This window comes from Sinohyriopsis cumingii, chromosome 1 (assembly GCF_028554795.1).
Source record: "Sinohyriopsis cumingii isolate HCF-2022 chromosome 1, ASM2855479v2, whole genome shotgun sequence".
Lineage (NCBI taxonomy): Eukaryota > Metazoa > Mollusca > Bivalvia > Unionida > Unionidae > Sinohyriopsis > Sinohyriopsis cumingii.
The window spans coordinates 49252923-49269755 of NC_142961.1; the positions used below are offsets into that span (position 1 = coordinate 49252923).

Below are 16833 nucleotides of genomic sequence, written 5' to 3' on the forward strand. Positions count from 1 at the left end.
ATACGAGAAAATTTACATATCAAAAAGCTTTCATGGATATCAGTTTTTGAGGTTTGAAAAGAATTACATCTTTATTGATACACATTCAAGAAGATGCCACTGCTAAAAATTACATTCCTAAGGCAACACATTATCTGCCACAAACATGTCTTGTAAGAAACAAAACAAAATCCAAGAAAACTGGTAACCAATTTAAGAAAAGTGAATGTACTGTATATACATGGGAAATGCCATGCCATCAGCTCAATCCTGTTGTCCATTCAACCACAAAACAAAAGCACTGGTCAAGATTATGGAAAGGAAATGACATTTCTGAATGGAAGCTCTAGTGAGTGAGTATTAAAAAGTAGAGTGGGTTTCCTGGGGACAGTGCTTTAATTTTATTTATTAAAAATAAGCCAATCTTTGGCATATATGAAGGCATACACAGAAATCAATCATACACATTCTACATACAGCACAAGAGCAAAGGTGCTGAACTCCTTTCATACATTCCATAACACATAAACACACAAGATTTCATTCACAACTTTACAAAACAAATAACGTGTTATTCAACATATCTTCGAAAATGCATTACCTGGGAAAAAATTTCAATCGGATGCTTCTGATGCAGTCTGACCAATTTTGTATCAGACTTACCAAATGAACATTAAAATGTGATATATCAGTCTCCTATATAACTTTAACCTGAAATGACCATCTGTAGTCAGCCACTATGCAAGAGACAGCTTAAAAATAAATTATTTACCTGAAGGTATATGGTCCTGGTGTGCTTGATGCAGTGAAGTTGAATACAGGTGTGGGATTGAAGTTGAATGGTCCTGGTGTTGTAGGTGCAACTTGAGTGGAAGTGTTTGCCTGAGACTGACCAAATACAAACACAGAGTTGGGGCCTGTCCCTGACTGTTGCTGTGGTTTCGAGTTAGCCGGAGTCTGACCAAATACAAATACAGAGTTTGGGGTGGTCAATGACTGCTGCTGTGGTTTGGAGACAACCGGAGTCTGACCAAATACAAACACAGAGCTGGGGGCAGTCACTGACTGCTGCTGTGGTTTTGAGTCAGCTGGAGTCTGACCAAATACAAATACAGAGCTGGGGGTGGTCAATGACTGCTGCTGTGGTTTAGAGACAACCGGAGTCTGACCAAATACAAATACAGAGCTGGGGGCAGTCACTGACTGCTGCTGTGGTTTGGAGTCAGCTGGAGTCTGACCAAATACAAATACAGAGCCAGGGGCATTCACTGACTGCTGCTGTGGTTTGGAGTCAATCTGCAAGGAAAAAGTATAATACAGACATGGTTTCCCTATTCAAGCAAGACATTAATGAAGCAGTTACAAAACTTCAGATGTATATTCAAGCAAACTAATAACCACAGAATGTCTGTATAAATGTATGTGTGTGTGTGTGTGTAACAACATGTCAAGAATGATGACTACATGGTAGCAATTAAAGGTCAAATTCTAAAACTATAAATATAATGAATTAAACAAAAAACTTTAGGAAGATGCCCCTTCCAAATAATGTAAACATGAAGTACAACACAGAACAGGTACAAATGTAAGAACAGAAAAATGTGACTGTTTACTTGTGAGACCCAACAAGGGTTCAACAAAACACCATATTTGATCTAAAAGATTTGCTATGATGTTCACTCAATGTACTGAACTTATCCAAACTTAACATAGTAAGACTGATGCAACTACAGTTAAATCTGCTAGTGTCATTTCTTACAAGTTCTATTATAATGTGGTCATTTATAAATACCGAAGAGGGAAAATGCTTTACCGGCTTTGGAATAAACTGGAATGTGCTATTCTGTGTTGTGCTGTTGAAAATAGGTGCATTGAAAGAGAATCCAGCTGAAAAAGAAAAATCAGCATTATATACTGTCTGAAAATGCTCTGAAATCACTTTTTTTTTTTTTTGATTTTTGAATTTTGGGGAATAATGCCATATTCACTGATACATAAATTCCAGTACTGGGAAGTGGTTTTATTACTTCAATTATAAGAACCAGTTTTCACTGGATCTTTAAATATATGGTTGAAGGATGAATTAAATATACCAAAACTACATGCCCCATAAAATGTACCATATATACTTGCTTACAAACCAAGTCCAACAGCAAACTGCACAGATCAAAATCTGCCATTGCATGATGTACCAATAGATTAGTTTCTGTGTTGTTTGTTCTACTGATTACTCCTAACAAATTGCATAGACCCAAATCTGTCAATTATGCAATGGCAAATCTATGCAGGTTGTAGATGGAATCAACCAATAAGGCAACCAAAAATGTGTTTCCGGTCGAACAACCATAACACTTTCTCACCCCCATATAATTATTTATTTTATTAAAACTTTTTCAAAAAAACATGCCTGCCCTAAATTTAAAACTAGTGCAATAGGAAACATTTATTTTTTTTGGCCTAACAAGTACAGAAGGTAGCCAATTCACCAAATAAAAAAACAGAATTCTCAGGTCTCTCTCTCTCCTTCTGTAGGCATGCATACCATGTGCATGTGCAATCTGAACCAGGCAATTTTACAAAACTGCATCTCGTTTGCATTCTATTTTGTTCCATTTCATTCGTGTTTGCATTTCATCCTTTATCTCACTGTTGGCTTATGGTCACTGTAAAGGACTCAAATATTTAAAAATTCTTTTCATCCAAAATTTCTTTCATTTTTGCTTGTTTGAAACAAACTGGAAATGCATCTACCCAAGTCTGTTTTCCATTTTTCAAGTATTAAATGAAGAGAACTAGTGCTTCATACAACATTTTATAAAAAGTTAAGAAAAATTAATATATACTGCAACAAGCACACAAATACAGTTGTGGAGTATCTGTTCAGAAAATATTTTAAATTTTAATTTAGCCAAATAATTTGTATGCATGCAGTGCTGATTAAGTGCACCTCAGCCAAATAGTGGCTAAATGGTACCAACTAAAAGTAAATCTTATTATTATACAATGATGCAGTTGCTTTTTATGTCTGCCTTGTCAAGAGCAATGTCAAGTATTGTAAGTTGTGATAAACAGAATTTTATCCCCGATAATAACGTGAAGGCGTTTCTGACAGTGTAAATCTTTCAACAGCTTGAAATTCACCGATTTTTAAATTCATCATTTCATTGGCATTCATTCAACACATCATTTAGTTGGTGTTCAATCTACATTTTCATTTGTATTAATTCTACATTTCACTGGTACAATTATGCATTTCAGGGGCTGTATATATACTTAACAAACTGTACTCTTATTCCACAGTTACTATTTTCTTACCTAACATACTGATGAGAACAGATGAAAACTTTATTCCACAACCAACTCTTTTCCTCCCCTCAAAGTCATCTACAACAGTTAAAGGCTAATTTACTATTTGTTATCACCATTGTACTGGGTAATTATACCTCAAACACAATCTAACAACAAAAAAATCAACCCATAACTGATAAATAACATCATCACTGTGTCTAATATTTTATGCATGAAATTTCCCAAGACCTGGATGGACCTCAATACCCTTAATTATTTGGAGTGGCTTTCTCTATTATGCATCACAATGTCTTTACTTCAGAACTTTCTCACCTGTGGTAGTAGCTGGGGATGTGGTATTTCCCCCAAATACCGGTGCAGGTACCCCAAATGATGTCCCACTGGAGCCACCAAATCCTGGTGCAGTGGCAGATGATGATCCAAATCCAGTCCCTCCAAAATGAGTGTTTGATGATCCCATCCCAGTAAAGACACTGCCTGAATTTGAAGCTCCTCCAAAAGGTGAACTAGCTGGTTTGGTGGTGCTAGTTACCCCGCTACTTTCAAATCCTCCAAAGGCTAGATTTGTAGTGGAGCCACACGGACTGGTGACCATGTTATTAGAGGTGTCATCTTTCTGGCCAGCAACAGAAAACTGTGATGTTCCTCCAAATGCTGGAGTGTTAGAGACTGTGCTCTGAAATTGTACAGTAATATTATCAATACCTTCTTTTGCCTTTCTGTATAATTTTTTTAAATTTTGCAGAATAGTAATCACAACACACCTTAACTGAACGAGAAACAAGAGTTCTATGAACAGCACTTTACACATGTGCCCCATGCTAATTGTCTCTTAAATTGATAACTGAAATTTTGCATGGAAACCAACTTCTTCTTTTAGTCAGTGCCTTTGGCCTTTGACCCCAAAATCTTGACTTCTTCCTTAGTGACCAAGTGCATGCCATCCACAAAATTTGGGCGAGGTCTGTGGTACAGAACTAATGTTTCAGTCTATTTTTGTTATTTCAGTCAGTGACATTGACATTGGACCTTTTGACAGCAAAACAACCCTCTTCCTTTGGAACAAGGTCAAGTCACTTATAAAGTTTATATAAGGTGGCACTCTACAGTTTCTTATTTTACATATGGGTAAAATTTTAAAGAAAAAGAATCTCCCCAGCTTTCCTCACTGGTTACACTGGCTATTTAAAAAAGACCTTCTATATCACAGGTACAGTTCAAAGAACCTTAATGGAGTATAATGTAACATGGATGATATTTCTTTGGATATTGTACATTTGGAAATTGTACATGATCTAAGCACACTGCTAACTAAAATGACTGCTCCCTTGTGCTAAAACAAATCAGCATGAATTACCAAATATATAAAAACATCAAAATGTTTTCTGCTCTTTTTTATACAATTTACCTCTGAAGTTCAGGAAGTGAAAATGACTAAGTGGAGCTAGCACTTTTTTGAAAGGTGTACATCTAGAGTACGGCCAAGCCGTATACTCTACAACCCATATTACACCCATCAATCATACACCAAAGTAAAGGGAATTAAAGGTTCTCTGAACTATACCCAAGTTATACAAGGTCTTTTTTAAATAGCCAGTATAACCAGTGAGGAAAGCCGGGGAAATTCTTTTTCTTTAAAATTCTAACCTATGCAAAACACAAAACTGTAGAGCGCCACCAAAACTGCTTTCAGTTAGATGCTGGACAATTCAGGTTATTGTGCAGAAACCAAATTGGTAGCAAATGGCTAGATGGATAGATATCATTATAAATATGATGTTCCTTTGCCAAGCATAGAAAATACATGAAACATGAAGATTTTCACCCACCTGTTTCAGACCCATGCCCACAATGAACATGATGTCTCATCTATGGACAACATCATGATTTTGCTCCCAAAGGCAAGAAAGGAATGCCTCGCATATCAAGGTACAAATTTTAGACTAGTAACATTGTACCAAAGCTAAAGTTAACACAGTTGACTTAAGTATATGATAAAGATATGCAACTTTGTAAATGTTAACATAGCACTTTGGGCACATCAGCAAAAAAAGTGATACCTATATTTCACCAGTCAAAGGCAAGACAAAAATAATCAGAAGCCTGACAAATGTTATCATAAATTCCAAAGTAACTACATATGATCAATGTTCCACACAGTTACATTCTGAAAATTCCAAACAATCTAAGCAAACATTTAATTCACTGTGGAAATACTTTAAGATTCAATTAATATATCCTGAAAATGCATCAAAACTATCCTAGATTCATGCATAAAAAATGTATTATGACATGGGCCAGACTGGTGCACAAAATTTAAACCTGCTCAGTATTTCTCCCTTAGCAGATAAAAACAAAACCATAGTTGGAATCTTCCAGAAAGGCATCACATTTTTTTCTATAATTAGGATACATTCCATTTTGCAGTACAGAAATAGTACTGGAAGAGAAATGAAAGATACCTATAAAAAAAATAATTTAATTATGCATACCATTACCGATCCAAAGGCTGGGAAGGGCGAAGATTTTGTTGTACTGCCTTGACCAGTGAATTGGAATACTGATGAATTTGGTGTGCTGTTTTGGCCGGTAAAGTTGAAAACTGTGGCAGCTGTTGGTGCTGCTGCTGCTGCTGAACTGGATCCAAATCCTGTTGGGTTGAATGGTGATCCAGTGGTGCCACCTGCTGACAAAAATGATGGGGCTGATGTGCCACTGTTCTGCTGACCAAAATTAAACATGCCTGTGCTTCCACTTGTGTTGCTGGCATTTACACCTGTGTTGTTAGAGACAGCAATCCAAATCAGTAACAAGTTTCATTATACAAGTTCAATGCACATGTAATTACCAAAGAAAACAATTAGAATTCCTGAATTCAAAATTTATGATGCTCACTTCATTTAAACAGCCAACTTACAGATTTTTTTATATATGTACATGTACTGGTGTTTGATGGCACCATGGTAATGTCATTAAAATTCTGCAACATATTATTCTGTGGTTGTGGTTGTAAGGACACACTTTTAACTATGCAAACCATTCCTATCCCAACACAAGTAGAGCAAGTTCTATTAATAGGACATCTCTTGTAATAGTCCATACTCATTATTACTTGCTTATCATTATGAAAAAGAATTGATATGCCATTTCATCATCAAAAGACACTAGTGGAGGTTCATAACTGTCAACTGTGTTATGTACCAGACTGCTGTATAATGTGAAAGCTCACAAACGAATATATGTACTGCATATGCTGGGTTAAGTGGGTGGGAAGAGGGTATCGGCACAGAAGGCTTCATTCCAAAAGAACGTGTACTAAAATAAATAAATGTAGTTTTAACTTAATATTGTTTTCAAGTTCATGAAATTATTCTCGACAGACTATTATCACTTTAAAGAAGATGTTTATTCCCATTCGTCTTGATCATGTATCAATTGTTGAACACCATTTTTTAAAAATCTTATAAGTAACTGCTTCATCTTGCAGATATTTTACATGAAAAAATAGTTGCAATTTAATGCAAATGGGGTAATCCTGTAAAGCTGGTCTGGTTCCCTGGCCAACTCCACTAAACCTAATATGAAACCCAGATTCAAATCAAACATGAACAAGCCAGTTTCCAGATTTTATCGAAATAAAGCATTATTTCCATAATTTTTGTTTTCATTCTGCCTGTCCACATTTTAAGAGTCATTTTCACAAGACTTGTAGTCAAATTGTAAAAGCAGATCTATTAAGGTTCCAACAAAGATTATTTAAAAAAACAAGAGCTGAAATAAATATAATACAATATCCTTAAAATATACCATATTTTATCTTATTTTTTCCACTTGTGTTGGGATGTTATGTTTGTGACTAGTTCATATTTCCTAAGGGCATGTTCAATTTTCCAGTCAACTTGCACTGCGCAAGCTAACTTTTAGAACATTTGGGAATTCCTGTAGTTCTCAACTTCCTGCTGGCTGAAAAGAATTTGTGCTGCAACAGGGATACTTATGTATAAAATGGCAGATGATGTTTAGCATGGGTCATGGCATTATGACAGTGGAATTAAAGAGTTGAAATCCATTGTTAGCAATTTCTTAGCAATATGTGAGAGTAGTGGCATGATTGGTGAGGTTAACCAAACTAAATACTGTCAAATTCTATCAACTTGTTTAATGCCAAGCATTCGCTGTACCTATACCTGGGTTATTGACTTCTGTTGGGGTAAACTGGAATGGGATAGTGGGAGTGAACACACCTGTGGCATTGTTGACAATTGATCCTTCTCCAAACCCCATGGCTTGCCTCTTCCCCACTGGATGAGCATCCAACTCTACAACAATTGAAGCAAATGTTCATGCAGTTTTAAGGTACAGCAGTCACCCACAGACATATTTTCATATGAACTGTGAGTAATCAGAGAACCCTAGCACATATGTATTATCATGTTATATTTAAATGTATGTTTAAATTCAACAACCCTAAGTTGTTATGTATGTCTCACAGTTTATGCATGGGTTTGTACAAATGAATCATTCCTTGCTTATTATTATAATATCCTCTCCATTACAATACAATATAAAAAATACTCAACTGCTATCAAGATCAAGTCAACTAGTCAAGAAACCAAACAATTATTTTTATTAAATCCAAATTCAAGATAATGTGAATTTGTTATTATATATGGTGTACCAAATTATATGGTAAACTACAAATAAAGTCACAATAAAATATTAAACAAGCTGATATTCCATGTCCCACCCCATACATCACTTGTTTGAATAACAATGGTATTTACTGAGTTTGTCATGTATGTCTATTCAATCTGGGGGGAGTGGGTAATATAACATCATAATGAAATCTGATGCAAACAAACTGCTTTTCAAAGCACCAAATATATATATATATATATATATATATATATATATATATATATATATATATATATATATATATATATATAAGCGCAGAAATGTGTAAAAGCTAATATTTAAACTAGAACACAGAAATAACATCGATTTATCAAAAAACTGTTTTGAGCTCTACGAATAAAACAGTTCTTAAAAGAAGGGGGTTCAATTCTTAGTCACACATGGCTAATTGTTTGTTGGGTCTTTGAATCTGTTGTATCAAGGCAACAATGAAATCTACGATAAATGGTATCCCATGAAAATTAGTGAAACATTTTTGCAATCCAATGATGTAATCTGGAAATATCTGAGAAATGTGAAAGCATTAAAGTTGTTCAAAACATCAGATCTGCTTGCAACTTGTCAAAGCACACATATACTTAAATAATGTTAGTTACTATTTATAAATGAAAATATCCAACACAAATGTATGAATCATAAAGCACTGTATTATCAACTGTCAGACACTATTCTATACTGGAAAGATAGATTAAACTTAAAGTAATTATCACATGTGATTTAAATATTTATCATTTCACCAAGAACTATTCATCATTCTGTTGTGCAAATGGAACACTATTGCACAATGTTATTAATGTTTCCTTTATACAAATGCTGAATAAACAATCAGCAGACCATTCCAGCTTTCTCAAGACCCATTTTAATCTTGTCTGTCTAAGGTGACAATGTCATGCGTGGAGGTAATTCACTGAGAGTTGAGGTTTTCATAGATCTCATCTGACGATACTTCTTCACCATTCTCCTATTCAGTTGATTGGAGCAACCGTCTGAGCCAAAAACCATTCACAATGGAGTGATCAAGTTCCTCCTTTCAGAATTTGCCAACATAAATATAGTAGGAGTTACAACATTTCCTTGCATGCAGCAAATAGTATTTTCATGCTGTTTTCTTTTAACATGGTTCCCATGCTTTTCTAAATATAACTTTCCAGGTCATTTCCAGGATGAAATTAATTTTGAATGGAATTAAATAACATTTTGGATTATAAAACATGCATTTTCCAAATCTGAAGATGTTTCTCTTTCAAGACTCTCCAAAACAGGTCAGAAAAGATGATCATGTACAAAACCACAAAATGGGTCACACAAAACAAATCTGACAATATTCATATAAATTGGCATTTAAATCCATTTCAATGTACAGAATACAAATTCTAACTTTACTTTGCTGACCTGCATTATGTTGCTATGTGGAAACAACATAATGAGCATAAATTATTTTCTTTCCTTTTAATTCTTTACTTTTAATTCTAAAGAATGTGCATGATATATGCATGATTTCCAATCACAGTATGAAAAAAAACCAACAATAAATGCAAAGTATTAGAATCTTATCTTGTAACGTAAAAATGTTTACCCTTGAATTTATGTGTGCCAATAAAATCTCTAATTTTTCAACCAACAAACTCCATAAGACGATTTGGTTAAAAATTCCATCATTTCAAGACATTTACAAAAGGATTGATTTAAATTTTGACAAAAGACCTTAAATATAATATACTGTTCTATAAACAAGGACTGAATTTTCTATAAAATCAACTTGTAGTTCAATAAACCAGTCCCAAAACCTGCACTGATACATGGGCCTTATTGTTTCTTGATATTTAATAAAAGAAATGACAACTTCCCATTTCTCCTGCGTTCTATTTAAGATCTGAAACCAATGCTTCAAGCTACATGTCAGTGTGTAATAGTTTCGCATCAAAGTTCAGCTCAGAGATTCAAAATTTTATAATTCGGGTTTCCTCCGAATATTCCAACCCCATTTTTCACTCTGGACATTTAGGATGGTGTGTGGGTTCAGAGCAATTACATATCAAAAATTTGGAATCTGCTGCCACCATAAGATGGCTTACCAACTGCTTAGCAAATTTAAACTATGTTATATCGACTCTTAGCTGCACGAAATCAATAGGAAAATTATTTATTTTTTTCAAAAATGGCAAGTATTATAATTATGTCTTTGATCCACTGACAGGCTCCACGAAACTCAGCATACATGAAACCTGACCCGGTACACGCCATTTGTGTTAATAGTCACATGACTTCACAACTCCCACACAATGACATCGGAAGCCCAACAGTCACGTGATATCAACAACAAAACTCCTTTTTAACGTCACTGTACAAAATTTCAACCTAACTGGCCAAGTCATCTAAAGCACTCACCATTATGGATCACTGCCATTTCACCTCTGTCTGCGTGGGTTCGAGTCTTGGGCTCAGCCAATGTGGGTATGTGAGAAAGCTTGCTGGCAGCTTCTCATTAGTGGTTCTTTCCGGGGTTTTCCCGGGTTCTTCCTCCACCATTAATTCTGGCCACCATGTATAGCCTATCTTGTGCTGAAAAATGGCATTAAACACTACAACAACAACAAAATTTCAATTATATTAAATGAAAGTCCGATACCTTTTGTAAAAACCAGAAAAAACATAATTCTCAAAATATTTATTTCGAGAACAACTACAAGGAACTTGGCCAGTCTGATTCATCAAGCAGAGTAGTCTGGTTCTGTTTCATATGCTACCTGCATGAGAGAGCACATGTCCAGTTGGTAGTCATGTGATACAACTAAACTCCAGAAGTTGGTCTCAGAATAAATATAGAGAATTTTGTGCTCTTTCATTTTTGTATTTTTATTACAACCAGTATATGCCTTTATTTCCAACAATATTTGTTGTTGTTGTTGTTGTGGGGTTTAACACCATTTTTCGGCACACGATCGGCTATACATGGTGGCCAGTATTAATGGTGGAGGGAGAACCCGGAAAAACCCTGGAAAGAACCACCAACCCACGAGAAGCTACTGGCAAGCTTTCTCACATACCCACATTGGCTGAATCCGAGACTCAAACCGCCACAGACAGAGGTGAGATGGCAGTGATCCGTAACAGAGACCGCTTTAAACCACTCGGCCACTAAGGCCCCCTACAATATTTGAAAATGACGGTTGTGAGATTCTGTGTGCTCGTGCGACTTGTAATCAAAACCACTAGTACCAGCTCAAATTTCATCAATGCATTAGTTTTATCATCTTTCAGCAGATTAAAAGCTTAACAACTCTGATGCTCACAATTTCTGAGAAAATAAATAATTTCCATATTGATTTCATGCAGGTATAACTCGATTTAACAACATATAAGTTTGCTAACCCATGGGCAAAGTGGCTATGCTTTAAGGCGACCATGTTGGCCACTTGTGGTTCTAGACTGGTTTTCATACTTTCCATATAAAAAAAGATAGGATATCGAACTGTCTGCGAAACAAAAAGTCTACCAGATGAATTTAATCCACTGAGCATTTGGGTTGTCTCAACAAATATATTTATGGCAAGTACCCAAATGATCCATACTAAAACCTCCTAATATTCTCATTAGAACTCGATAAATTTAAATCACGATCAGTTCAGTTACGACTCAACTGCATCATCTGTGGAAGAAAACTCCTGGGTTTTTCCAGACTTTGGTCAATATTTGCAAAATTCAAGGACTTTTTACGGTCGGGAAAAAAAATTATCATTTCTCCTAACTTTTTCCTGATTTCACGGTAACGTGGGAACCTCGTTTTAAACTGAAAGCATATCAGGTACAGAGTTTGGATGGTTATCAAAATCTAATCAAGAAAAAGAGGACTCCTTAGGATCAGACAGGCTTACAATTGTAGGAGATTTTACTTAGTTTCCCACCTTATGACTGCTATGTAAGCCACTTCAAGATGATTCAGTGAAGCTCAATTTCAATAGAACTGTTTATACAAAAAGAATGCTTTTTTTATATTAAAAAAACATGCTATAACTGGTTTTAAGTGCCTAACTCTTAATTGGCAAAAGTTTCATTATTTTATAGCAGATTTTTTTTAAGAACCATGAAAACCCTAACTGCTTCTTTAATTATGGTCATAGAACTAAGCTTTTTACAGTGTTGCAACCAAGACTGAAAATGGATAACTAACCCCATTTATTTGAAAATGTGGGTTGATGGTGTAATCATAATGGGCAAAACGCCTTATAAAGTGAGATCATTTATGGTCATGGTCTATTTTGCTTGTTATTTGCATGAAAAACCAAATGAATTAACTTTTCTAAGGGCTGTTCCAGTAAAACATATATCCCCCCAGGGACGGCACTTCAAAAAAACTTCTGTAGGAGGTTGTGTTTCAAACAATTTTGTTTCTGACAGTGGAAGGTTGGTTAGGAAAATCACTTCTGTTGTTGGTTGTGTTAACAAAATGAGAAATCGCTGGTGGGGTTGTCAGAAAAAAAAAACCACGAATATATATTTAAAATCGCATCTAACCACCTTCTAGCGGTCTAACATGAATAAAACATTGGGTCCGAAAATGATGCCAGTACATGCGAGTGCACATAATGTGTATGAAATTGCGTACTTTTAAAGCAGTGATACGCGTTCAGCAAATTATGTCAACGTCACGGATATAAAAAAAATGTGCTTTGTGCAGTATGCAATTTTTATTAAACTTTTAACTTTAAAAGTGCATTTTGCGACGTAATTCGTGCTGCCGCGGCTGTTTAACAGCACTTGATGTGACAGCCAGATATCTGGATACTTCAGTTCGACATGAATGGCTGTTAAACTAAATCTGATTGGTTCATTTGGCTCTGAAAAAAGCATTTTATGGTAGTTTTAGCCTTACTTTCATCATGGAAGTTTTACAAATGCGTGTTTCAAATAAGGGCCACACAGGAACCCAAAATGGCTGAATCACAACACGGTTTGTCTTCAGACGACGTTTTCAGTCAGCAAATACTGGCTGGTGATAGCTATGAGGACAATGAATTTCATGTATACCGGTCTGTTGGACATTGGGAAAATGTCAATGAAATACCAGTGTGTGATTTTGAGCCCAAAATTGATATAGAGTACGAGTCCGATGTACGTGTTGGATGGACATTATGGTGGTTATATTTATTCAAGATACCCATGTCTGAACAAGCAGACTATGGGAATGTTGGACTTAAAACCTTAATACAGCATAATGGAAGAGCATAAGAGATAGCAAAGCATTGATTCAAGGAAGTGAATCTTTTGCAGAGTTCACGTTAGTGAAATGCTTATAATCACGCGTATTTGGATGCCAATTGTTTTTTTATTTAGGTGGGCGGTAAAATTCAAAGACTTGCCAGTCCTGCTTCAGTCACCTGCAGTGGGAAAATGTGTCGATCAGTTAGCTGTGCTGATATTTACAATGACAGAATTTAGTGGCTGAAAGCACACACCCCCCAGTCGTCACCATTATAAGAGAACATCAAAAGTACATGCTGTAATAGCTGAGCGACAAGATCAAAGGCTTTGACTGGCAGCTGGTTGGGAAAATCTACTGATATTTACAGTGCCTGAATTCAGAGGCAGAAAGACCCAGAGATGTACATGTGGTCATTTATAACAGTACATCAAATAAACAACTTTAGCTTTCTTTATTGTGTTCATTTCCGAGTGTAACGGAATAAGCAGTGCTTGTGACCTAGGAATCATGACATGTTGAGATTTAGACTTGAATGAGTATTTTGGGGTTCAACAGCAAACTGACAAAGACTGTAATGAGATTCAGGAGAGTACTAAAGTTGCTAGAACTAATAGTTTGAAAGAGACAGTAGCCAAGTGTAAGAAAGTGTGTGATGCCTAGCTTTGTGCTTTGAATAAGACCTTCCCTGGATCGAAAAAATTCAGACTCACTCTGATGGACAAACAAGAGCTATGTCAGTGTTATAAAGAACGTAAAATTAAACTCTATGGCAACCAATAGTTCTTATAATCTGCATAGTTTTCTGGGAGGGGAGTGCAACTTTTGCTGGCAGGACTCATATTGTTACCAAAACGGGAGCTATGGACTCTTAGTTTTAAAATCCTAATGAGACTCTGGTTCAAAACTTTTCTTTTTGGAACAGAGATATCCAAGAGAGAATACCCATGGGGCCATACCTGTGAGACGTTGAAAATTGCACAACCATAAAGAACAGTAACTTGTTCATGCTAGTTATGCATATGTGTTTCAGACAGCAGGCAATGAAAGGAGTTCACAGCACAGAATAATATTCGTACACAGAGGAGGAGGATCATATTAAATTCAGAAACAGTTAACAGATTAGTGACCATAAGGAACATCAGAGAATCCCCATACAACATAAGTGTGCATAGATCTCTAGTTGGCAGAACCACTATGGCAACAAAAGAATAAAGAGACAAGCTTTTATATCATGCAGATGTATGACCAAATGAAGTACATGCTCTCCATGTGCAAAAATTAAATGACACTGAACATAAGAGACTGATCTGTGTAAACTCGAAGCAAGATGGATAAAATTTGTTCTGTTTGTGTTCAGTTCTTCCTATGTATATTTTGATCATGGTGGTATTTTCTGCCGACCTTTTGGCACTTGGTTCCAAGCCATCATTTGGTATTTGTATTACAAATTGGATAACCAAAAATAGTCTATTATCTAGTACACTACATTTTTAAGCAGTGTCATTAACTAATGGTGAATCTGATGAAACAATACTTGATGTCATTCTGATATATGGATCCTTTACTACACTACTAATCTGTTTATCCTGATTCTTTTTTTTACCATCTCCTTTAGTCTTACTGGTACCAGTGCTTATAATACAATTGTAACTTTTATTTTCTTGCAATCTAAATATTTGTAATGATGTGTTATTGACAAAATGTAAAATGTACTTAGTGTTGTAAAATCTGAAACTATTAATTAGCAAGGGACTAAAGTAAAAAGTGGGCAGAAATTATTGCCATATTATTGTTAGAAATAATGGAATAGTTGTACAAAATGTATTTAGAGAACTAGCGCTTGTATTGTCACCACATATTCTACTTAATAATATCATTATTTCTGTATATTCCTATCAGTATTTTCCCAATGGTAGTAATTTTCTGATCTAATGTTGTTCATTTCTTGCACAATTTTTACACATCAAGAATTCTCACAGTATCATTAAAAAACAATGTAATCTGCACCAAATTGAGTTGTTTGAGAAGAAATTAATTTTTTTAACCCAAAAATCACTGAAGCTATGAGTTCCCTGCATTAAAGTCTTACATTAAATAACATTTGAAGTAGCCACGATAGTAGTTTAGGATGCAACTATACTATTCACCTTTGGTATATCCAAATCTTGAATGTGATAGAGGAACATAACTCCAAAATAAACATATCAATTTTAGAACCTGTTCAGTGACTATGAATCAAGTATCCGAGTCCAACCAAAGTGTTAAAAATTTTTTAATTCTCCTGATAACATCGTAATTAGCTGTCAGATATGGAGTAAGCCTATGGTCTTTCTGTCCTCGAAACCAAGACACCACCACAACCACGTGACCATGCCCAATGACATCACAGTAATAATTGCTATACAACTAAAGATGACATCTCTTTGAGAATTTTGATTTCATTAGAGCCTTAACAGAGTGGAACAGTAAGAAAGAGTGACAGATATTTAAGTATTAGGGAGATATTTAACAATGGCTATTCCTCCTGCCACCAATTCCTCATTGGAGATCACATACACACACAAAACTGCATGGCTGAAAAAGGCTTACAACCATGGAGAGTTCTTAAAGGACTCACATTACTACAGATGTGAAAGAACGAGAACCATACTATAAATCAGTGAAGATAAAATAGAGTATATATGGGTTTGACTGTCCCTGATTGGTTGATAATGAAAGTAAGATTTTAGCAAAAAACAATCTTTTGAGAGCTTGTCCTACTTGTAACTGAAAAAAGTGAGGGACATTGTTTTATTAACATAATTTCTGTCCCTTTACAAATCTGAGTTTGGACGACTCATTACTGAAATCAGCAGCTGACTCTTTGGTGGAGTATTGAAAGCACACATTTCAAATTTGTATAGATCCAGAAAATGGTGCAGCTGTTGTGGTTTTCTTTTCACAAAAGCTGTCATCATAGATGTGTCTATACTGATACAAATTTGATCATGAGCACTCAAAATTTTAAGTTACTGAATTTTAATATCATGGTGTTTGCACAGGTTTACAGTGGGAACTGAATTAGTACAGAGTTCTGAACTCTTAAGTTTTGTGCAGAAATATGGAATCCAAGAAGAATAAATCCAGAAATGTAGAGGTTTTCAATCTTGGATTTAGTCTCCCCATTGCGTTTCACACTGATATGCATATTCACAGAACATTTGTATAGTAGTAGGAAAAGTGAGAAATTTAGATACATACCATAAACAAGACAAACAGTATGTGGGGGGACAAGATCATAAGAACAGGCTGGAATGGAGAAGTATAACAAAAACAATAATGAGTAGAAGTGTGCCTCTTTTTTTATGTGTGCAACATTATTTTCTCAGCTTCAGTAAGAAATTTCATCAAAAGGAAGACAATAAAGGGTGTACAGTTAACTAAACCAATATGAATTTAGCTACTTAAAAGATGTATCAAGTCGATTTTAACCTTCTGGTCTGTTTCTGTCCATTCTGGGGATATGTCCATTGAATCATTATGGTCAGAAAAATATTTGGCAAATTTAAAAATTGAAAAATCTTTTGGCAGATTATGATTATACACTACTTCTGCCTGAGAGATGTGAATAATTTTATTCCTTGGTTTGATGATAGTGGTTGTAG

General features: G+C 35.3%; 1 protein-coding gene across 14 annotated transcripts in view; it reads right to left on the minus strand.

Annotated features, from left to right (window-relative positions):
• The window catches only part of LOC149806838 (uncharacterized), a 141463-nt gene that overhangs the window by 13105 nt on the left and 111525 nt on the right, over nucleotides 1-16833 (minus strand). For 11 of the 14 annotated variants that reach the window (XM_089958342.1, XM_089958414.1, XM_089958393.1 and 8 more), the window contains 6 exons: nucleotides 16430-16477; nucleotides 7476-7607; nucleotides 5781-6064; nucleotides 3601-3964; nucleotides 1793-1866; nucleotides 752-1275 (listed from right to left, as the gene is read on the minus strand). In XM_089958342.1, the coding sequence (XP_089814468.1) occupies nucleotides 752-1275; nucleotides 1793-1866; nucleotides 3601-3964; nucleotides 5781-6064; nucleotides 7476-7607; nucleotides 16430-16477 (1426 nt within the window). The remainder of the gene's footprint in view (nucleotides 1-751; nucleotides 1276-1792; nucleotides 1867-3600; nucleotides 3965-5780; nucleotides 6065-7475; nucleotides 7608-16429; nucleotides 16478-16833) is intronic. The other 3 variants (XM_089958356.1, XM_089958365.1, XM_089958352.1) reach the window with 3 other exon arrangements.